Here is a 23,627-nt window from a genome sequence, read left to right on the forward strand (position 1 = left end):
GGTTTCCGGTTTCCTCTCACAATCCAAAAATGTGCAGGTTAGGTGAATTGGCCATGCTAAATTGCCCGTAGTGTTAGGTGAAGAGGTAAATGTAGGGGAATGGGTCTGTGTGGGTTGTGCTTCGGCGGGTCAGTGTGGACTTGTTGGGCCGAAGGGCCTGTTTCCACACTGTAAGTAATCTAATCTAATCTAATCTGACATCCCCAAGGCATAACCTGGAACTAGGAGCTGAAGCCATAAGATTTGAATGGAATCTTGCTGAACAATGCCTCTGTAAATCATTTAAATAGTTAATAAATGTTCATTCATCTACACTACTCTAGTTTCCAATCCTCATCTGTCAAAAGCAACAAGAACCTGGCCATGATATTTATACAAGAAGTGGCTGGGCAGTGTGATTTAAAAGGGGATTGAAATGGTGAGGAAACATCCATCAGTCTGCACAGCAGGAGAAACAAGTGGAAGACATCATTTAGAGAGAGACACAGAACATGGAATTTAAAAATGAGAACCAGTTCCATGAAATCAATGAGCTGGGTTTGAATTGTCTTTGCAATTATTTCTCTTATTGTAACAATACTGTGTTTCCATTCCTGTTTGAAAATGCTTGTGACATATGACCTGAAACTATATTGATCTTATGACAAAGAGTCTGAAGGAATATTGGATTTGTAATGTAACACAATAACATTATCTGGTTATTTTTGGAAGGAATTACAGGAAAATCCGCTGCTCTATCCATATTATGATTGTCCCATGTAGTTTGTAATTTTACTCTATGTGACGACAGTCTCTGCGTTTCAGAGTAATTCATCATATACAATGCACTTTGGGACATCTCAAAGCAATTGAATACACTGCTACATTAAAGCAAGAGTGTAGTTTGTGGAAATAGTGAGGTTTGACAATAATACAAAGGCAGTATTGCCTAAAAATAGCTTGCCCCTTTTCTTTTCCTAATCAATCCTGGGAAATGTTCAAAATGTTTAGATACCTCATGTCAGACAATTGCTTGGATGCTTGTTTTAAAAATATACACGTTTACTTAAAACCTAAAAGGGAAGATTTAGATATTCTATAAAGAGTCTGCATTTTGATCCACACCCTTCCCACATTATTAAGACTATGGAAATAAAATTGATGCAAAATGCCAAGCGAGCTGCTGACTTGCTTTCACCAACTTAACCTGCTGAGTTTTAACCTGAGAGATTCATGTTGCAGCTATACAAAACTCTGGTGTGGCCACATTTGGATTATTGTGTACAGCTCTGGTCACCGCATTATAGGGAGGACTTGGAAGCTTTGGAAAGGATTCAGTGGAGCTTTACTGGGATGTTGCCTGGTATGGAGGGAAGGTCTTACAAGGAAAGGCTGAGGGACTTGGGGCTGTTTTTGTGAGAGAGAAGAAGATTGGGAAGTGACTTAATTGAGACATATAAGATAATCAGAGGGGTAGATAGGGTGGACAAGAGAACCTTTTTCCTTGAATGGCGATGGCAAGCATGAGGGAACATAGCTTTAAATTGAGGGGTGATAGATATAGAACAGACGTCAGAGGTAGTTTCTTTACTCAGAGAGTAGTAGGGGCGTGAAACATCCTGCCTGCAACAGTAGTAGACTCGCCAACTTTAAGGGCATTTAAACGGTCATTGGATAGGCATATGGACGAGAATGGAATAGTGCAGGTTAGGTGGATTTCAGATTGGTTTCACAGGTTGGCACAACATCTAGGGCTGAAGGGCCTGTACTGCACTGTAATGTTCTATGTTCTATGTTCTAATGCTCAAAAGAAGGCTTAAATTCTCTTATTGAGAAGGTAATTATCCTCAGAAAAAGTGGCAGCAGTCTCCATTTACCATGCGTCGACTTTCAGTCTCCTGATGTCCCAGAAAGATGTAACTGATATCAGTATATTAAACGATTCATGTACTTCTAGGATGAACGGGGTTAGGATCGAGGTTAGCCAATTAAAATTTATACATGGAGTAAAGTTAATGCCTTTTTTATGCTGTAATTGGGAAGAGGGCAGAGGAAGCCATTTTTGAGATTGGATTACAGGCTTCATTGCAAACCGTTCAATGTTATCATGTATTGTAAGGTAATATTAGTATCATTATTTCAGTAGTTGGATTTTGAACTAGTGACACATAGGTTTTGGTCCATTTGTAGGAAATGTTTTAATAATTAACTTGTCGGTATTTGTGGATTCATGATTTTAAATCACAGATGTCAAAGAGCATCGGACTGATTCTGACAGCGGGAATGTGTATATATTTTATGAATTCTACGATGAGAGACAACAGACAGTGAAAGTAAATATCTTCCTTTTGGTTTAGAGGAATCAAAAAATCCTTTTGGCATAGGGAAAATACACAGTTTTGGGGCAGTTGGCAGAAAACTGGGCTGGGATGTAAGAACTGTATATCCTGGCGAAGTTAGTTAATCCAGAACAATAAGGGAGTGGGTTACCTGAGTGTAAGGGTTTTAAATTGAAAATTCCAGACCAGAAGTGATTGGCTAGGAACACAAAGAATGTATGTGAAACTAGGAATGTTTAAGATCAGTTGTGTGAATAATGAAGGAAAAGGCTATCAAGTTCTAAAGACTAGGATTAGAAAGAAGTAGTTACATTAAACTATAGATGTAATACAGAAGGGAAGTCTCTGTCTGGTGTTTGAGTACTGTGAATAGATGGTGTTGAGTTAGACAGGAATCTATTTTGCTATGTTTTTGAAATATTTCATGAATTATTTGCAAATAATTTGGTTTGTTCCATTTTATCTTCATTTAATTTATGTTAAATGCCTCTGTTTCAGTGTGGTAACCAAATCTTCAGCATGATGTGCTTATGTTCAATTTTTTAAAAAACTGTGAAGCCAGTCTGCAATCGGACTTGTTCAGCTGTAACATTTGCTGGGATCACAACAAATGGGGGTTCTTGTGAGATTCAAATTCAATGCATTTAAGGTAGATCTGTGTCTTTCTTTTGAAAGTAACTGGTACATGGATCTTCTGGATGTAAAACAGCTGTGTTTCAGTCATGTTCATTGCACAAAATTTGAAGATGGCTTTGAATGTTGCTACGAGTTTTCTGGGAGTTGAAGATATAACAATGGATTATTTGAAATATTTGACTCAAGTTAATTGAAAGAATTAAGGGATACATTGAAGGTCAAAATAAATTTAGGATTTCTTAATGAGGAGATGTTTCATGTAATTATCCAAAATTTAGAGTTGAAGAAGGGAAACTTGAAATTGAAATGCTGTAGCTGGAATTAGGTCAGATATTGTTTGAAGTTAAAAGACTTGAGGCAGAAGAGAAATGAAGAAAGATGGAAATGACACAAAGAAATACATGGAGTAAGAATGGAAAAGGAAATTGAAGTAAGAAATAAACTTGAACTCCCAAAGTGATATGGAATCTAGACAACATTAGTTGACCATATAAAACCTTAAAAATAAAGATGGAAAGAAAAGGTAATACCTCAGAGCATGATTCTGATTCCAATGTGGAATTTGACTGATCAAAAGCCCTACTTAGTGGTCTGGGAGGGAGGTGATGTGAAGTAAGAAGAGGTGAGGGAATGTTGAAGTCTGCTTAATAGTTATCATTAATTAGTCTACATATTGAATCATCTATTTTTTTCTGAGCAACTACTTTACTTGAATTTTATCAGAACCATCCAACGTCTTTAATTTAAATAGTGACTTTCAGAGGGTTCAACATGTAAGGGAATTCCCTGGTGGAAAATACAATTTCCCAAACAATTCCTTCTGAGTCTGCTATATTGGGAATTCCAAAGGATCCCTGTGGGCAATCTCCCTGTGTTTGTGTGGGTTTCTGTCAAGTTCTGCATGTCCAAAGATGTGCAGGTTAGATGGATTACCCATGGTAAATACAAGATTATGTGGATAGGGTGGGGGAGCTGGATCTGACCTCAATGATCTGCAGAGGGTCACAGCAGACTTGATGGGCTGAGGGACCTCTTTCCACACTGTAGGGATCCTATGATTCTATATGTATGCTGAAATAGTGACAATGAAGACTTTGCCTCCCAATTTCTGTCCGTATTGGCACAAGACATCCCATGATCCTATGCAGACTGGACATTCACTCAAATATCTTAACTGTTCATGGAAATTTCCTGTAATGGACTCTTTCAGTAAAAGTAGCTCAAATCAAATATTTAACAGCATTTGGCAATAAACAATGTAAGGATTTTTTTTCAAGAATTTCTTTCAGTAATTTAAGTTGAACCACAAATTACTATTCTGATGGGAGAAAAGTGCAGCTTTTTTTCTCTTCATGTTCTTAGAGAACAATGTTAACAATGCAAATACCGACACCTAGAGATTTAAACTATAACATTTTATTTCATTATAGCATTGGTAAATTGATATTTTACTTACGAACAGGTATTGTTGTTAATTAATTTTCATGATTTTAGACACTATGACAAAAATGCCAATTATTTTCTGTAGATTTAAGATTTCTGTTTATTTAAGAGTTAGTGATAATATGTGAACTTCCACCTGCAGGTTTAATTTCCATTCCTTTTTACTTGTAATAGATTTGAGAAAAACATTATTCACATTGATTGGAACAGTTCATAATTTTCTAAGCACGTGCTGTTAAAATTAGAAATTGTGAATTTGAGATTAGGAAACAAGTAGGAACATTATTACAGCAGATATTCTTCCCATGTAACATCAATCTTTTTAAATTTACATTATGCAGCTAAGTATGTACAAAACTTTAATTATTCATATTAAATTGCATTGACATTATTATCAGAAGGATTGACCAATTTATTTTAACTAGATTAGGCAATTGATGTAAGTATTTGATTGTAATATCAACTTCTCATTAATTTTCCGATTTGAAGGTGTTAGATGCAAAATTCAACATTGGTTTTGACTTTCAGTTGGTTACAAAACTAATAATATAGCTTGGGATAAAATCAAGCAGACATTTCCACAGTCAGTTGTCGAAGCAAGATCGCAAAAGGCGAAACAGATTTCAGATTAATTAGAATCCAAAGATTAAATGATCAGAATAAACCTGAACTGCAAATTAAGTGTGTCAAAGACAAATAGCAAATGCTCAAAATTAATATTGCAAGAGGAACTACTCATAGAACATAGAACATAAAACAATACAGCGTAGAACAGGCCCTTCGGCTCTCGATATTGCACCGACCTGTGTACTATTCTTAGCTCGTCCCCCTACACAATCCCAAAATCAACCATGTGCTTATCTAAGGATTGTTTAAATCTCCCTAATGTGGCTGAGTTGACTACATTGGCAGGTAGGGCATTCCACGCCCTTACCACTCTCTGCGTAAAGAACCTGCCTCTGACATCTGTCTTAAATCTATCACCCCTCAATTTGTAATTATGCCCCCTCGCACAAGCTGATGTCATCATCCTAGGAAAAAGACTTTCACTGTTTACCCTATCTAATCCTCTGATCATCTTGTATGTCTCTATCAAATCCCCTCCTAGCCTTCTTCTTTCCAAGCCTTCTTCTTTCCAATGAGAACAGACCCAAGTCTCTCAGCCTTTCCTCATAAGACCTTCCCTCCAGACCAGGCAGCAAGCTGGTAAATCTCCTCTACACCTTTTCCAATGCTTCCACATTCTTCCTGAAATATGGGGACCAGAACTGTACACAATATTCCAAGTGTGGCCACACCAGCGTTTTGTATAGTTGCAACATGATATTGCGGCTCCGGAACTCAATCCTTCTACAAATGAAACCTAACACACCGTATGCCACCTGGGTGGCAACTTTCAGGGATCTATGTACCTGGACTCCAAGATCCCTCTGCACATCCACACTACTCTGGATACTCAATAGGGTGTAAGACAACATAACAGCAATGCTTTGCTAAATTTGTGTGTAGTGGCTTTATCTCAATGCTGTTTCACCCTCAGCTAAGCTTTCTCCACTATCAAGACTGCCTAGATCTGCCTCCTTAAAATCATGTTTTGTCTCAGCAAATCAGTTACTGGAGCCCTCTTACAGGCCTTTGTTATCTGAAGATTTGACAATTTTAAAGCCTTTCAAATTGTCTTCCCACTTACCTGGGTTCAATTCTACCCTCAGGTGAATGTGTGGATTTTGCACATTCTCCCAGTGTCTATGTGAGTTTCCTCTGCATGCTCCATTTTCTTCCCACAGTCCAAAGATGTGCAGGTTAGGTTGATTGGCCATGCTAATTTGCCCACAGTGTCCAGGGATGTGTAGGCTAGGTGGATTAGCCATTGGAAAAGCAGCATTATAGGGATGGAGTGGGTCTGGATGGCTTGCTGTTTGGAAGGACTCGATAGGCCAAATGCCCTGCCTTCAGACTGCAGGGATTCTATGAAAATTATTTTTGTTTTTTTGACAAAACTAAAGTTTATAATATAAATCACCTGTTTGTCTGGACTAAACAAAGAATCATGACTCTGGATCAAATTACCTCAGATAAGAACAAGGTACTTGACAGTCTTATGGCTGGGAGTCCTACTGATAGTAAGCTATTTTACTGAAGCTCAATTAGACTGACAGTTGCACCTAAGACATGTTAGGTTACTGGAGTGGCAGTCTGGAAAGGTATGTTTGGCCTTTGATTAAGTCAATTGAAGCAGAATTCTTCACATTGCGGCTTAAGGTCAGATACTGCTAACCTGGAGGCCAAAGGACAGACCAGGAAGATTCAGTAAAGGCTGTCAAAGAGATTTCATGAAGTTGAGAGTGAATTTATTAATGTAGCATGTTAGCTGTACAATTTTTCAAGCATCAAGGGAAGTGTAACAATCAACAGAGAAATGTGCAGTACATGCCAGAGAAATGTAGAAGGCTGCTGAAGAAAGATGTCAACCATTCATTGCATAGACATCTTAGAACTCACCAAAGAACACCTCAAGAGTATGATTCGGTGCCATTATAATCCATACTTAAGAAAGAACAGCAAAACTCCTATTAAATAGCATATTTAACCAAATAAAATGTTCAAAGCACTTCACAATAAAATATGATGCCGAACCACATACCTTGGAAGACTGAGTGGAGTTTGCACATTCTCCCCTTTGTCTGCTTAGACATCCTTCAGATGTTCTAGTTTCTCCAACAATCTTATGATATTCAGGTTAGGTGAATGGCTAAGGTAAATACAAGGTTAGGGGTCTGGGTGAAATGCTCTTTATAGGGTTGGTGCAGACTTGATGGGCTGATTGGCCTCTTTCTGCACTGGTAGGAGTTGTATGATTGTCTGATTTTCTGAGGTAAACGTTCAGGCACATAACTCATAACTTGGTCAAAGATGTATACTTTAGTCAGTCTCTTCATAGGAGAAAAGTAAAATGAGAGGTTTATGGAATCAATTCTGGAGGTTAGGGCCCAGGCAGCTGAAGACATGGTAGTCAATAGAGTCAATGAATTATGTCAGTTATGATCAGGAATGTTCAAAAGATCAGAATTAGAGATTAGAGTCTTGACAGCTTGTAGAGTTGGAGTTGCAGAAAAGAGGCCAGGCTGTGGAGGCATCTGAACGCAAAGATATATGAATAAAAATATACATCACCTAATCATCCTTTAACTTACACTTGCCAGAACTAAATCTTAGTTACTAATTATAACAGCTATTCATGTTACTGAGGGAAGACCCTCACTGTTGATGAGAAGAAATGACAATTGAATTAATGTAGTAGTCATGATGAATTATGTTATGTCAAGTTCCATTAAGAATCCTCCTACTTTTGTGATAATCAGTTTAACTTCACTTAACCTTTGATGGCAATGACTGTATCTGACCAGTTCCAGTTTAATAAAGTAATACATAGTAATACACCACTGTGCCCATCTCAGTCTTTGATGTCTCTGTGAAGAATAAGCTTGAATTCTACATAGTTCTAACTTGTTAGCTCTGCTGTTGATTCATTTGCTTTGGTTAACAATCATTACCAGTTAGACAGGACTGTGGGAGACAATCCTGAAGTGAAGCAAGTAAGGCACCAAATTCATGTATTTGAATCTGGAGCTCAATCCAGCGCATACAGATCACAGCAGAAGACTACTAGAAGACTAGCAAAAATGTTTTAAAGGCGTCATCCAAAACAACTAATCTATCCATCAGTTCACGCAGTGCAGAATCAACATGTTGCATTTATTGGCCATCTCAAAACTCATTGCACCAGTGTGGAAGCAAATCATCCTTGATGCCAAATGATTGGCTGAGAAGAAGATCCTGAAGAATTGGGGAAAAGATTGGATCAATATAAATGACATTGGAATATCCAATACTTTATTTCTCATGCATTTTCTATGATTTAGTATTTATTTACGACGATAACTTGATAGGATTGAGAGAAATTTTGTTCAAGTGAATTGTGTTAAATTTGACTGTCCAACCATTACAGAATTTTCACATCATGTTCATAGTTGTACATGGGAAAATGAACGTTATAGAGGTGCTACCTAATCACAGGGGTTTATGGAAGATTGTACACCATGAGAATATTTATTTCAACATGGCCTTAGATTATAGATTACATATTCACAGTTGACAGTATAACCTTAACATCATATCTGCATCAGTGCTCAACAGTTGAAGTAATTAGCTCCACCAAACCCTATCACTGGAACAGTTTGTTAAATATTCAGTTGGATCAATTTATTGAGATTTACTCAATTTATTGAGTTGTTGCTCCTATCATTCCCCTTACTTACCATGGACAGTCATTCCTTATTTTATTCTGTTATTTCTATCATTGTGAGTTTTTTTTTGGCTGAACTATTGGATTTAAGGTATAGAAAAGTTCTTTGCTTCTCATGCCTCCCATTGGCAAAAGGTTGTACCAGTGTAGAAATTAAGTTGATATTACCAAAGGACTTGTGATCCCTCTATGGACACCTATACAAACTGATACAATGGGCGAAAGATTACACACTGGTATTTGTAAGCATTTAAAGATACTGGTTCTAAATGTTGAATCTATTTTAAGAGGATTTTTGTTTTGTTTAGCTCCCCCTACTTTCACGGAAACTCCTTCACCCTATGTGGAAGCAAAGGAAGGAAGTAGCATCACTCTCACATGCACAGCATTTGGAAACCCGAAACCTGTTGTTAGTTGGCTGCGGGACAAAGTATTGCTGGAGAACTCTCGGAAATACACGGTAAGACATTAAAAGGAACATGTTTAAAATATGATATCACTGCAAAGAGCACCATTGATCTGCTGCCATGTTGTGGTCTTTTGCCTCCAGCAGGGTAATTGTACCTGATAAGACTACAGATGCTGAAAGATTCAATAGATTTTTTTTCTCTTTAGCATTCGCTATCAATGTACATTACAGTCTCTGGCAGTTCAGAATTTTCATGAACATTGAGCTAATTAGTTACAAAAAGAGGTATCATCAGCACCTCATGGTGCAAGTGGGCCCCAGTTTAAAATGAGACTGAGACCTTAATAATCTCTGATCATATGCTGTAACAGGCATGATATAATAAGCATATCTCTTATGTAGAATGTAAGACATACCTAACAACCATCACTGAAATATGTTTCCCAGCCATACCCTTCCTGACCTCTCATTATTTGCAGCAGTTTTTAAAATTTCAGTCACCTTAACTAATAGCCTTGTTTTACTTTAACATAGCAGATTCAATCCAAATTAAATGAACAGGTTCACCTTTTACTATTCTCATATGGAACAATAATCAGTTTCTTTCCCTTTCTTGTTTTTCTTTTGAGGAAACTAACTGATTTTCCTCATCTCTGCACAATCCTCCCATAAGCTGAGATTGCCATTTTACCACATGGAAGACAGTGGATGTCATCCCACAACATGACACTCGGTAGCAAAATGCATCATGGCTCAAATATCCATTCCTACACAGTTTGACATTAAGGAGAACTCACAAGAAAGAAGTCAATGTGCATCAAGTAGAAAATTCCCCACAGGCTTGATCCAAATGTAACACAATGTTTGATCCCCAATAACTACAATCATCTCAGTTCTGATTGCTGATGATTGCAATGTTCAATAATATTCACAACTGTTTCGGTATTGAAACAGCCATTGCAACATGCTGCAAAACCAAGACAATATTTAGGCTTGGACTGATAAATTTTCAAATCTTTGCACACAGGCTTCAGCAAGTGACAACCATCTCCAAGAAGAGAATACCTAACCATTTTCCCTTGACCTTCAAGCTATCATTCAATTGGTCACCTTCAACATCTTGAGTGTTATTGTTAATCAGAAATTTAACTGTAATAGCACAGTGAGTACTGTGGCTTCAGGAGCAGGTCTGACATTGGTGTTCTACAGCGAGTAATTCGCCTCTTGATCCCCCACAAAGCCAGTCCACAGTATACAAGGCAGAGGCCAGAGGTGTGATGGAATCTCCTCCCATTAGCTGGAAACTCCCACAATACCCAAGAATCTCCACATTCATAGGAAAGCAGTCCAGCTTAGTATCTTAACCAACACAATCAACATTCACTTTGTCTGCATACAGTGGCTGCCGAATATATCATCTCTAAGATGTACTACAGCAACTTGACAAAAAATTGTTTTCAGTGCCAATCAAACGCACAGACTCAAATAGAACAAAGGCAGCAGATGCCTGGAAACATGCGCAGCTAGTCGCTCTGTTACTTGCACATCACACTGATTTGGAAAGAAATAAAAGTACAACAAACCTAAACCTTCTGGTGCATGTGAATACACAGCTGTCCTTTGCCATGCAAGAAGGCACCAAGCTACATTGATGGCAAAAAAAAATGTTTTGGCAACAAAGAGTGTTGTGTTGGAGAGGCTCTTATTTTGGTCATTTGCCATTTCTCTGCAATATAAGTGTGCTAGATTTGATGTCATGCCTCCACTATGTTGCACAAGAGTAGCAGGTCCAATCATGGCTGCTGTTTGCATTTGGATTTTGTACTTAGGAGCCAGATCCTGGACATGCTTAACGTCACTACCTGTGCATCAAGCTCACTTTCAACACAATTGACTGAGCTTGAAGATAGCATCACGTCAGCAGTGCAGATATTGGCATGGTCAGGACCCAGAAATGGCCTGGAGATCAGGTTCCTGACCCTGAATTGAAAATCAAGCTCATAACATCTGTGTTATTGTATGGGACCATGACTTTGTTGGTTGGCTGAAATAGAAAATGTCTAATCTAAAGGTGGTTATTTCAGCTGACATCCTCCTACATCAAGAGTGATTCTGGAAACAAGATTGCATAAGCACTAAGCTTTAACAAGACAATGGCAAGCGATTGGCATAGCCAGGTGACCTTGTTTAGCCACTTACAAACTACCCTAGGGATCTGAAAGCTTGAAGTTATTCCCAGCTGTAAAGAAATGAACTGCACGGTGGAACAGAAGCAGATATTTGTCATTGTGCAGGAGCTGACAATGTCAAATGATAATGCATGCACTGATGTTCTTAAGGGATCAGACTTGTCCCATTAACTGTAACATGACACATAGCATGCTAAAAAATCTCTCTGTTCAGAGAAATGGGAGAAAGGACAGAAAGGCTTGATAAAGAAAGTCAAGCAATCTTTAACAACAGATTTTTACCATCATAAATCATACGGCATTTTGAATTTACGTAACTGAATATGGATTTTTAAAATTTGTTTTATTAGATAGGATTGAAGAATAGAAATGAAATTTAAATGGATTTTCGTGAAGGCAGGACATAAGTAATTATTCAATAAGCTTTGTGTATCTTAACAACTCTATTTTCCACAAGTGTTAGACTTTTATATGTAATACAGAATCCGAACATCAATTATCCGAATTTCGGATTATCTGGACAAGACCTCAAAGTCCCGTAAAAACGTTATTCATTATCCGAATAATCCGTTATCCAAACAAATTACTCCTTGCCTGTCTCATCCAGGTAATCGAGGTTGTTTTGTAGTTTTAAAGATACTACATTCTCATGGCTCAGAATCTCAGTTAAACATTAGAAGGATCTTCATATGTTGGTGTGCTGCTTGTTAGTTGTTATGTTAGGATGAATATTGCAGCTCTGGAAAAGTAGTGAAGAGATTGCTGTTCTTTAGTTAGAGCTCATATCTGTAGCATATGAAGCCAACCTCACAAGATCTGGTCATTAATGTAGAAGCAAGCCCAGTGTGTGTCTGTTTTTTTGCGAAAGCAAACAGGCCATAGCATTCTTATTTTTTAGGTTGCTCTTAAGGTCTCTTTGTTGGTTTTCAGGATCTTCTCTTTGGCTCTGAAGAGCGACCTTACACAAACACCTTTTAAAAGGTTGCAGTCATCTGAGGATGTTACCTTTTGTACTTGTGTTGACATATGGATTATTTGGACTCTCAGTGGATTGAGATCAGAAGAATTAATCAATATTTTATTTTATTACCAACCCTCCATTAATGACATAACACACAAAGAAAGCATTGATTTTCAACACAATATTATTTAAATTGCCATAAGCCAGCAGGTATAAGTTAACAACAAAAGTTTTTTCAAAATAACTGGCACATACACCTACACACAAATAGTCATGACCCTCAACACAGCTTCCAGCTTGGTGAGTTCACGTTTAATGCATGTCCATTCTATGTTCACAAAGCTAAAAGATCTTAAACAGATGGGTACTACCCTTTTACATCATTTAAAATCTAAAACTCAAATGGAAATTTAGCAATTAACATAGTGTTCATTGCAGTAGCATCCACTGCATTTTCCCACATAGTAACACTGCACATATGCTTCTTTAAATCAGAGATTCCACATTTATTTGCAAACAACTCATTACCTTCGCAATTTCAAGGTTTCCAGCTCCGAGTTTTTGGAGTGGTCCTTTGTTGACAGGTTTTAAACTATTCTCTCTTTCTCGTAACCTTCCCCACCCTGTCCATTCCCCCCATACAGCCTCCTATTTCACCTCTTTTGTAGCCTCCTTCAGCCTCCCACACTGCTCTTCTCCTGTGTCACTGTTTTGCACAGTCCAATTGCAGACTCACCTCCCTTGCAGCCTCACTCCTCCCCACAGAACTTTATCACAATCCCAATTCCCCACAGTCCTTGCAGCTACCCCATCTCTCCTAAACCCTCTTGAAGCGTCCTGGCCTCCTCCCATTCTCCCTTCTCAGCCAATTGACCTCAGTTTCAAGCTGCTAGCTCTCAGCCACTGCACTCCCTGACCCCATTCTCCCTGCTGTCAATCTTTCCTAGACACTTTCACAGTGTTCCTTCATTTTGAACATTCACCTAACAGCCTGACTCCTAAATTTATTGCAGATAGGAAACACAAGAGAAACCTAGCTTGTGACTACAAGAGGAGCTGCTAACTGGTTCCTTCCATTCAATTTATGTGGTAAAATTTCCTCTGATAGGACACCCCCATGAAGGAATATTCCAGGAGGCCTTGGCAACTTTAGAATTGGATGCCTACTATTATTGTGTATTCTGAAAATTAACTCAGCCCGAAGTTTATCCCATTTACCCAATGCTCACTATGACGCTGTATTTAACATTTCTTCATATACGTCTAATCAGTTTTCCCTTACAAGAGGCAATAATCTATATATTAAGCATTTCCTGGGATAAAGCCTACGATGTTATTTTTCATTGTTGGCATGAGACAGAGAGCAGTGAGAGCAGGGATCCTTTTGCAGGATCGTGGCTACACATTCAGATGACTTAGGCATTCAACGGCAGAGACTCTCCATGTTATTGCTTAAATACAGTCTGCTTTACGATTCCTTGTGAGGGAACAGATGTTCTACATCTGTTTGGCACTGGTTGAAATTGGCTCTCCTTCACTGACTTTCCAGATTAACGCTCATTTGCGAGGAAGACTATTCTGGCTGAACCAGAAAACTATTCCTGATGTTTTGAGAGATCTGAGTCCCACGCCCCCAGTCGGTGTAATTTAGGTGATGCATTATGAAAAATAGGTCAAGTGGCAGACTCAAAGCCTTCCTAAACACCCTCAGCGCACCCAGAGGGAAAAATAGGAAAAACCCATGGATACTTGGAAAGGTAGCCAAAGGTCCTCTTTTTTGACATATATGGATCAGTATGTCTCTCAGATCAGTTTTGCTGTTCTTTCCTTCTGAGTAACCCCTTATCAATGTTCCTTGTATTTTTTTTAATTAATGAGTGGACATCCACAGTGCATGCACAGTATCAACTTTCAAAACAACTTGTCAGTGTGGCTGCTGCTGCCAATCAGTATGTGAGGAACCTCAGAGCAGCTTAGATGGAACATTGCCCAAATTATGCGAGGATTGGCAAGTGCTGAGTCTGCTCACCATAAATAAGCAAATAATTAAGAGTGAATTGAACTTATTAGAAGTGCTCTTGGTCCCAATAATGCTCTGCCTGCACAATGGTATAGTTAGAGTGTGAAAGCTAGTGGAAGTGGACAGCTTCTTTTCACTAAGCTGGTAAAACGCCAGGAACAAAAATGGGGCACAATCTTTGAAGGGTGCACCTTGTTCATCAGAGACATTCCTGTCCACCGTCCACTCACAAACACCCCCTCTGACGATCGTACCCCTCAGTCTTCCTTGACGCACGTCCTTTACCATCCACTTCTCCAATCTGCTCTCTAAGGTGTCAAATCCACCTGCACCCTCCCTACACACAGCCTTGCTCCCTGCTCCAAGCCCTCAATTCACCTGTGCGTCGTATCCATTGGCCATTTCACATGGGACTGATTCCAATCTCATTAACATCCACTACTCAAATCTGGCACTACTGGGATTGTCCGAGCTGCTGGAGGAACAGAAGTCACACTCTACATTAGTTTAGCATATCTACAATAATTTATGGCTCCAACGCAGGCTTATTCTTCATCTGTTATCCTTCCCCCACTAACCCTGTTTGTTTCAGCATCCTAACTGTCTGGTCCATCAAGAAACTTTGTACATGTGTCATTGTATCTCATTTTCAGATCCAGGCTTTTGATGTCACAAAAGGGTCAGTGACCATGATGCCAATAGAGTGCCTTAATAGTAATTCATAGGAAAAGGAATAGAAACCTCTATCCTCGAAAAATGATTCATATATCTGTGTGGTGCACTATAGATTGGAAGATACCAACTTTATCTTTTCCTATTGCTTGGAATGACCCAATGGAGTAAAACCCTACTGGATTGGTCTGCAAAACCCCGCTCTCCAGCATCCATTTTAGCTGGACACTGAGTATCTACATAGTTTTTTAGTTGCTGAGTTCACATTATCATGGCATTATCCTATTCATTTAGTTTTAGGGATCTTTTTAGGGACATTTAATATGCAGAGCATTAGCATCACAGATGCCTCCACACTGCAAAAAAGCCACGTAATGAGCAAATGCCCCCTATTGGGATGAGTTTTGTATTATCAACCCCATTATTTCTTAATCTAAAATGTTTGTTTACTTTTCTGACCTTTAACTCTCAGTACACACGTGTATTCCTTAACCCATGGCTTCCCAGAGTCGGGGTCAGGTCAAAAACTGAAGCTTTGGAGTTCTCCTCCCTTTGATTACATGAAGTTTCTCATCACCACATGTCCTTCCCTCCCTTCCAAGGGTTTAGGGGAGAAGCCTCAAAATAAGATCACAGTTGGGAGGGATGTTTGGAAAGCAGGTTATACACATTCGAAGTTTCTGTTTCTGCCAAGCTTAATTTGCTCATTGTCTTGAATACTCAATGTAAATTTTAACCATGTAAGAGTACTTTGTTTGCTATTCTGAAATTTACTATCAATTTTTAATATTCTTTATGGTTTATTTTTTAAAATCGCTATTTTCTTGAATGAATTCCTGTACATCTCTGCACTGCCACAATCAAAATCTAACATACACCCATAGATATAGAGACTTAAATGCACATGCAAGTGTATAAACTTGACAGTGAATCGATGATGAAATAAAACAATGGATCCAAGCAACACAACCAGTACAATATGAAGTCGAAACTTTACACAGGATTGCCTGGCACCCACCATTACAACATTTTGTTTGTTTATCAGAAGAATTCAAACAGTACTTGAAGATATCTATGAATTCACACATACAAGTAATCTTTCCTAACTCAACAGTCATCATAATTACTTCAAACAGCCCTCAAATTAGATCCTAGATGCAAGAAGATGTGGCATTTTGAAATCCCTCTCCTGAAGCAGCAACGCATTCATTAGCAATCATAAGACTCTGTTATTTCTTAATTTTTAAACTAAAGATATAAATTGTACAATCATGTGGTGAAATTGCTCCTTTAATTAAAGATTGCAAAGCACTGATTCTATAATTAATGACCTGGCAACAAAATCACATTCTCAAAAACTTACTGTTTTAAAGTCACATTTTCTGCTACATTTGGTTTGTTATGCATTAGTTATTGAACTAACAGCACAGAGGCCAGTATCCAATCACCAAGTCACCCTTTATTTACTAGTGCACAGTACACTAGATGTGGCCAGCCAGCTCAGAGACGTGAGGAGATTCCAAATCCCCTGCTTAAATATACTTTTTCTTTTTCTTTTTTTTTCTGTCCTGAAGGCAGAGTCTACTCCCAAAGGCAGAAGCTGCTCCTGAAGGCAGTGAATGCACATCTCACAGTACAGACACAAGTGTTCAGTCCCCACAGAAGCCTGGTCCACCACAGAGACCCAGGCCCACTCACAGAGGTTAAAAACAATGACTGCAGATGCTGGAAACCAGATTCTGGATCAGTGGTGCTGGAAGAGCACAGCAATTCAGGCAGCATCCGAGGACAGGCAAAATCAAAACGTCGATTTTGCCTGTCCTCGGATGCTGTCTGAATTGCTGTGCTCTTCCAGCACCACTGATCCAGGCCCACTCACAGTCCATTTCTATACTTGCAGCTGACCCACAGGGGCTCAGTTCAATCAAAAAAGTGAAAACACATGCAAAAATAAAGTGCAAGCTCTAAAATTAATAGTGCAAGGGCCAAGCCCTGCCACAAATCATCATTGTCCTTGCTCAAAAAACAAAAAGAGTAATGCACAGGCTACACCCAGCTATCTCCTGGTTATTTTTTTCTTCTTTTTTCTTTACAATAAATCGGTCTACTCAAAGAGGTCAGGCCCACCATGGAGTTTCAGTCCATGCACAGGAATCGAAGCAGGGGTAGATCAGAAATTCAGTCCAAACAGCTGACCATGGAACAAAGAATCAGTCCCACCACCAAATTTCCTCTTCTACTTCCATATCTTCTCCAAAATAACAATACCGCTGATTGCAATGTGGCAGCTGAAAAGCCAGTTCCCCTGGGAAAGGGAATAAAATCAGTAGTGCCACTGGCTGTAGCCAGCCAGATTAAAGTCAATTCCTCAGGAAGGAAAATGATACAACTCTGTTAAAAGAGAAAAGGCCCACAATACCACTGGCTGTGGCCAGCCAGCTCAAGAGCCAATGCCCATCACCTGCTGCTGTTTCACCCCCCTCCCCAGTCTGGAAATATCAGGTTTGACCTAGTACCAAGTCTTTTCCCCATCATCAACTCTACTGGAGCTATCCCTGTTGTTGCATGAAGGGTCATCCTATAAATTGAACAGGAACCTGGATAGTTTGATGTCAAACGACAGTGTAGGCTGCTACTTTAAACCTACCTTCAACGTTTGGACTGCTCTTTCCACCAGACCATTGGATGATGAATCGTATGGAGGTGTCCATTCAACTTTAGGAAATACTCAGATTCCTGCTGGTAAATGACATTCTGTTGTCCATAACCAACACATCTGGGAGTCCATGTATCATGAACAATGTTCGCAGTTTCTCAATCGTTATCCCTGAACTTGTCAAATGAACTTTATGCACATCTAACCACTTTGAATGGGTGTCTATAATGACCAGGAACATTGAGCCCATGAAAGGACTGTCATAGTCAACATGTAACCAAGTCCAGGGTTTCCTCGGCCATTCCAATGATTGTGGGGACACCGCTGGTGGCAATGTTTCTTCTTGTTGGTTTGCTGGACACTGCAGCTATGATGGCATTCCAACCCTGGCCACGAAACACAGGTTCTTGCTTGCATCTTCATCTTGGAAACCCTGGGTGACCCTGCTGGAGTTCAGCCAATATCTGGTGGCAAGGGTGGTTGTCCCTGAACTTGGGACAACCACCCTTGCTCCCCACAGTAATATGCTGTCCTCTACAGTAGTCTGGTCTCGCTAGGTCCAGAAAGGTTTCAATTCTGGTTGTGATGGCCCTTCTGATTCCTCCATTACCACCAGTTGTTACAGTTTCACTAGGACCAGATCTTTTTGTGCCTACAGTCAAATCTTGTCAGCAGTGACTGGAAGGATGTCCAGGAAGTTTAAAACCAAAACTGACTCTTCAAGGGGAGGCGCCACTGATGGAGTATCTGGCAATGTGAGGCAGACCAAGGTAAAGCATTAGCCACTTAGCTTCCTGGACAGTGTTCTAACTTGTATGCACTGAGAGTAAGGGCTAATGCTGAATTCTACTGGAATTTCTGAGCGGCACCTGCAGTAGCCCTAACAAGAGTATTTAATCTGTTGCTAGGACAAATTCCCATCCATAAAGGTACTAGTTGAACTTCCTCACGCTAAAGATGACCACCAAACCTTCCTTCTCTATCTGGATGTATTTGCATCAGCCAAAGTCCAGGGGCATGTGCTATTGGCCGTTCCTCTCCATTGAGCCACTGGTGAGCCAACACTAACTCGATACCATATCGGGAGGCATTGCATGTCATTACTACATCTTGCTTGGGATCGTAGTGACCCAACACCTTAGATGACAATAGCTTTTTTTTAAATTTCCCTCAAGGCTACTTCTTGGCTATATGACCATTTCCAAGGCTGACCATTTTTCAATAGGAGGTGTAAGGGTGCCAAGATGCAGGCTAGCTTACATAAAAATTTTCTACAATAACTCACTAACCCAAGGAAAGACCCAAGCTCCGGAACAGACCTGAGAGCTGGGGGTCCTTTGATTGCCCTCACTTTATCTTCCAATGGGTGTTGGAACCCAAGTAACCCAAGTAAGTCATTCGGACTGCCTAGAACATACCTTTTTCCTATCTAAGGTGCACGCTTGCCTGGAAGAAATGTTTAAGCACTATGTCCAAGTTCTTCAAGTGCTTTTTATTGGTCTTTTCTGTTATTACCATATCATCCAGATAAATAGCACCTGGTGTAGCCCTTGTAAAATGATCAGCCAGTAAAAGATTGGTTGACTGACAGGAAGCAAAGAGTGCGGTTAAAGGAGTGCTATTCTGACTGGCAATCAATGACTAGTGGTGTGCTTCAGGAATTGATGTTGGGACCACAATTATTTACAATTTATATAGATGATTTGGAGTTGGGGACTACTTATACAATGTCAAACTTTGCCAATAACACTAAGATGAGTGGCAGAGCAAAGTGTGCAGAGGACTGTGAAACTTTGCAGAGGAACATAGATACATTGAGTGAGTGGGCAAAGGTCTGGCAGATGGAATACAATGTTAAGAAATGGGAAGTCATACATTTTGGTAGGAGTAATAGCAAAATAGATTATTACTTGAATGGTTAAAAACTTACAGCATGCTGATTTGCTGAGGGACCTGGGTGTCATTGTGCATGAATCGCAGAAAGTTGGTCTGCAGGTACAGCAAGTAATTAGGAAGGCAAATTGAATTTTGTCCTTTATTGCTAAAGGGGCTGAGTGTAAAAACAGAGACGTTATGTTACAGCTGTACAATGTGCTGGTAAGGTCACACCTGGAGTACTGTGTGCAGATTTAGTCTCCGTACTTGAGAAAGGATGTACTAGCACTGAAGAGGGTGCAGAGGAGTTTCACTAGGTTGATTCCAGAGTTGAGGGGGTTGGCTTATGAGCAGAGGCTGAGTACATTGGGATTATATTCATTGGAATTCAGAAGAATGAGGAGGGATCTTATAAAAACGTATAAAATTATGAAGGTAATCGATAAAATAGAAATAGACAGGATGTTTCCACTAGTAGGTGAGACTAGGGCAAGAGGGCATGGCCTCAAGATTAGAGGAAGCAGGTTTAGAACTGAACTGAGAAGGAACCTCTTCACCCATAGGGGTGTTAATCTATGGAATTCCCTGCCCAGGGAAGTAGTTGATGCTACTTCAGTAAACGCTTTTAAAGCTAAGGTAGATACTTCTTTGAAAAATCAAGGAATTAAGGAATATGGTGAAAACGCGGGTAAGTGGACCTGAGTCCATGAAAAGATTAGCCATTATCTTATTGAGTGATGGAGAAGGCTCGAAGGGCCGGATGGCCTACTCCTGGTCCTAGTTCTTATGTTCTTATACCAAATGGTCTCTGAGCGTCTCATGTAGTGTTAACCCAAAAATCACACACCTCTGCTAGTCATCTTAACCTCATCAAAATCCTGATACAGACTCCCCTGGTTCTCTAACAGCCAAATAAAATGAACAGCGTCTCAAAATCACAAGAGATGTGGATTCGTTAATCAACTCATTCAACTCTTAGAAGGTTTTAGTGTCTGGTGCCCCGGAAAGTTAAGGCCCTTATAACCAAAAATACTGCAGCTCCACAAGCAGTCAGAAGGATAACTCATTGTTTTTCATCTGCCCCTGTATCAGTTGCCCAGAAAAAAATCTAAAAAGATTCTAAATCCCTTGTTTACATTTTTTAAAATTTTATAAAACTGTACAAAATTCAGACAGTTAACAGTTAACAATAAACAGCAATTTACAATAAACAGCAATTTACAGGGGAAAGGGACGGCAAGGCCAAACCCCAAACCCCACCATACAACCAATTATCCCTTCTTTTCTTGAGGAGATTCTAATCTGCTGTTTTTTTTTTAAATATAACCCCCCCCCCCACACTACTACCAGGTAGCGGTAGTACTTATTTCTCCCCAGCACCCATGTTGTATGCCTGCAGGTGTAGGAAGCAATGAAGAAACAATGAGTGCAGAAATCTTTATTCATATTCCACCACCAGAGAGAAAAAAATACCTGAGTGGCCAGTAACAAGCAGTGCCCTTCTCTTTAGGGACAATACGTACTTGAATGGAAAGGTGAAGGGGAAGGGAGGGATTAAATATAGAATGAGAAGGGGAAATAAAACACGCCATACCCCACGGTGCCAACCTCTCCCTGAAGACCTTGAGAGTGTCAGTAGATGTTGGTCAGCCAGGGCTTCCTGGTTAACAAGCCCAATTAATGATTTTGTAGTCAACAAGATCCACCTGATTCCAATCACGACAGTTATGAATAAAAATATACTCATTCTCACACTTCCTTTAAGGGAAATTTTCAGCATTGTAGCATCCTGTTTAGTGCTAACTCCCCTTATTAATGAGTCAAACTATCTCACAACTCAGTATCAAGTTTACTTTAAATGAAGTAAAACCTTTCAAAAACATATACTTAATAACATCAAATACTATTCACTGATGTGCTTCTTGTCTTGTATCTGACTGTCTCAAAGATTGGGACAAGTTCATGGGACAGTACAGTAAGTGCCAAAAAAGTAATATAATTGACGTTGTGGAAACAACTAAATCTTGAAAACACAGAAAATGCTGGAAATACTCCAGAAATCTGGCCGTATCTGTGAAATCAGAAACCGTGTTAGTATTTCTACTCAATGACCTTTTATCAGAACTGGAGCATGTGAGAGATGTAACCATTTTTGGAAAAGAATCGGAGGATGAAAGACAAACCAGATTAAAAAACAAAAGGAATGATGGTGCAAACTGAAGGGGATTAGGCAGGTCAAGTGAAACATGGTCGAGAGGAGGTGTAAATGGCGCAGATTAATTATCAGCACTTCCTTCTGAAAAATGGAAATGTCACATGATTTGAAATTATTGAACTCTTTTGTTGAATCTGGAAGGCTGCAACAGTGTTAATGAGGAGACAAGGTATTGTTCCTTCAGTATACATTGAGCATCATGGGCACAATATATGGTGACATGGGAAAAGAGGTCATTGTGGGTAAGGGGCAGAGAATTCGAATAACAGATGACCAAAAGTTCACAGTAATGACTGTGGACTATAATATGTTGAATGAACTGGATAACCAAATAGCCAAACTTTTTCCAAGCTGATTGCCATGTTGAAGTATTTCATGCACTTCCAGTCACTACTTTAAAATTTTGAAAGCAGACAATTAAAATAACTGCTGCAGATCATGTTACTTTTGGCATTTTGAGCTTCAGACAGCCTCAAGTCTCAAGCAAATATATAATTAAATATGGACGTTCCCAGCCATCCAGGAATTTCCATGTTTCTTTGTTTAAGAGTGGATCATCAACACACAGTCTGTAGCATTCCATTCAGATCCAAATCATCTTCACAAATGTGTCTTTAATCTCTGATGGAATATGGGTGTGACCACGCCAGCAGTTATTAAAATGTATTTATCAACCTGTTATTACAGACCTCAAGAGCAGTTGGGATTTGAACTCAGGCCTCCTAGTCCAGTGTTAAGGACACTATTCTCATAGGCCACTAATTATTGCCTATTCCTAATTAGGACTTGAACTAAGTGGACATTTCATAGAGCAGTTAAGCGTAAACTTCATTTCTGGAGGTGAGACGCAGGCCTCACAGGTTAGGGAAGAGATTCCCTTCTTTATACGACATTAATGAACCTGGTGGATTTTTGTGACACTCAATGATATGTCTCCTGGTCACCGTTGCTGGTATCTTCAGTCAAAATTCCTTCAATTTACCAGTGCATTAGCATAGACCTCTGCTTTCCTAGGAGAAAATGGAGACTGCAGATGCTGATCTATATCAACCAAATTGACATTCCTGATGAAGGGCTAATGCCTGAAACATCAATTCTCCTGTTTCTCAGATGCTGACTGATCTGCCGTGCTTTTCCAGCGCCACACATTTTCCCCTGCGTTTTCCTAGGCTGGTGACATTACTACGACGCCATTGCCTTTTTTTTATTCATTCACAGAATGTGGGTGTCACTGGGTAGGTCAGTGCCCAGTGGGTCTGGAATCACAAGTAGGAAAGCCTAAAAGAAATTGTTTTTTCAACTATTGACAATTGATTCATGGTCATCATGAGACTCTTTAGTTCCAGATTTTTGTTTTATTGAATTCAAATTCCACCATTTGCAGGATTTAAGCCCAGATCCCCAGAACATTACCAGATTCTCTGGATTAACAGTTCAGTGATAATATAGCTAGGCCATTGACTCCCATTAAGTGAATGTGAATGGACACCATCTTTCACATTGTTATGGTTTCCCTCATTTAAATTGGGCAAGGTACATCTTAAGGTGTCAAATTACAATAATGTGTGTTGAGCACACGACCATTCTTTGGAAAATGACTTTAAGCTTGTACAAATACATGAAAGGATGCCACTTAGCTGTATACTTTTAAGCAGAAGCTGTTCAGTAGAGTCAAAGTTCTATTGGGAAGTCTTTGAACTATTTGCCCATAATCTAAGCAAGCAAGGTAATGAACCTTAAAATTGCGAGAAGGGAACCCTCTAATCTGTTCCAACCTTCAATTCACATGAGAAACAGCCTCTTTGGAAATTTAACTGTATGAGTGTGTGTGTGTGTGTGTTCACATTTTAAGCATCCACTGCAAGTCTGTGACAGTCTTTACATTAAAACTCACTAAGAAGCATGTTGGTAGAATTATCAAATTAGG

At 39.4% G+C, this 23,627-nt stretch overlaps 1 protein-coding gene across 2 annotated transcripts in view; it reads left to right on the plus strand.

Annotated features, from left to right (window-relative positions):
• igsf9bb (immunoglobulin superfamily, member 9Bb) overlaps positions 1-23,627 on the plus strand; it is a 651,679-nt gene that overhangs the window by 405,787 nt on the left and 222,265 nt on the right. For both annotated transcript variants that reach the window (XM_043676763.2, XM_043676764.2), the window contains exon 4: positions 9,012-9,163. In XM_043676763.2, coding sequence (XP_043532698.1) covers positions 9,012-9,163 — 152 coding nt within the window. The remainder of the gene's footprint in view (positions 1-9,011; positions 9,164-23,627) is intronic.

Source organism: Chiloscyllium plagiosum, unplaced genomic scaffold, assembly GCF_037043375.1.
Source record: "Chiloscyllium plagiosum isolate Xiang-an unplaced genomic scaffold, Cpla_swu_hap1 HiC_scaffold_29, whole genome shotgun sequence".
NCBI classification, from domain to species: domain Eukaryota; kingdom Metazoa; phylum Chordata; class Chondrichthyes; order Orectolobiformes; family Hemiscylliidae; genus Chiloscyllium; species Chiloscyllium plagiosum.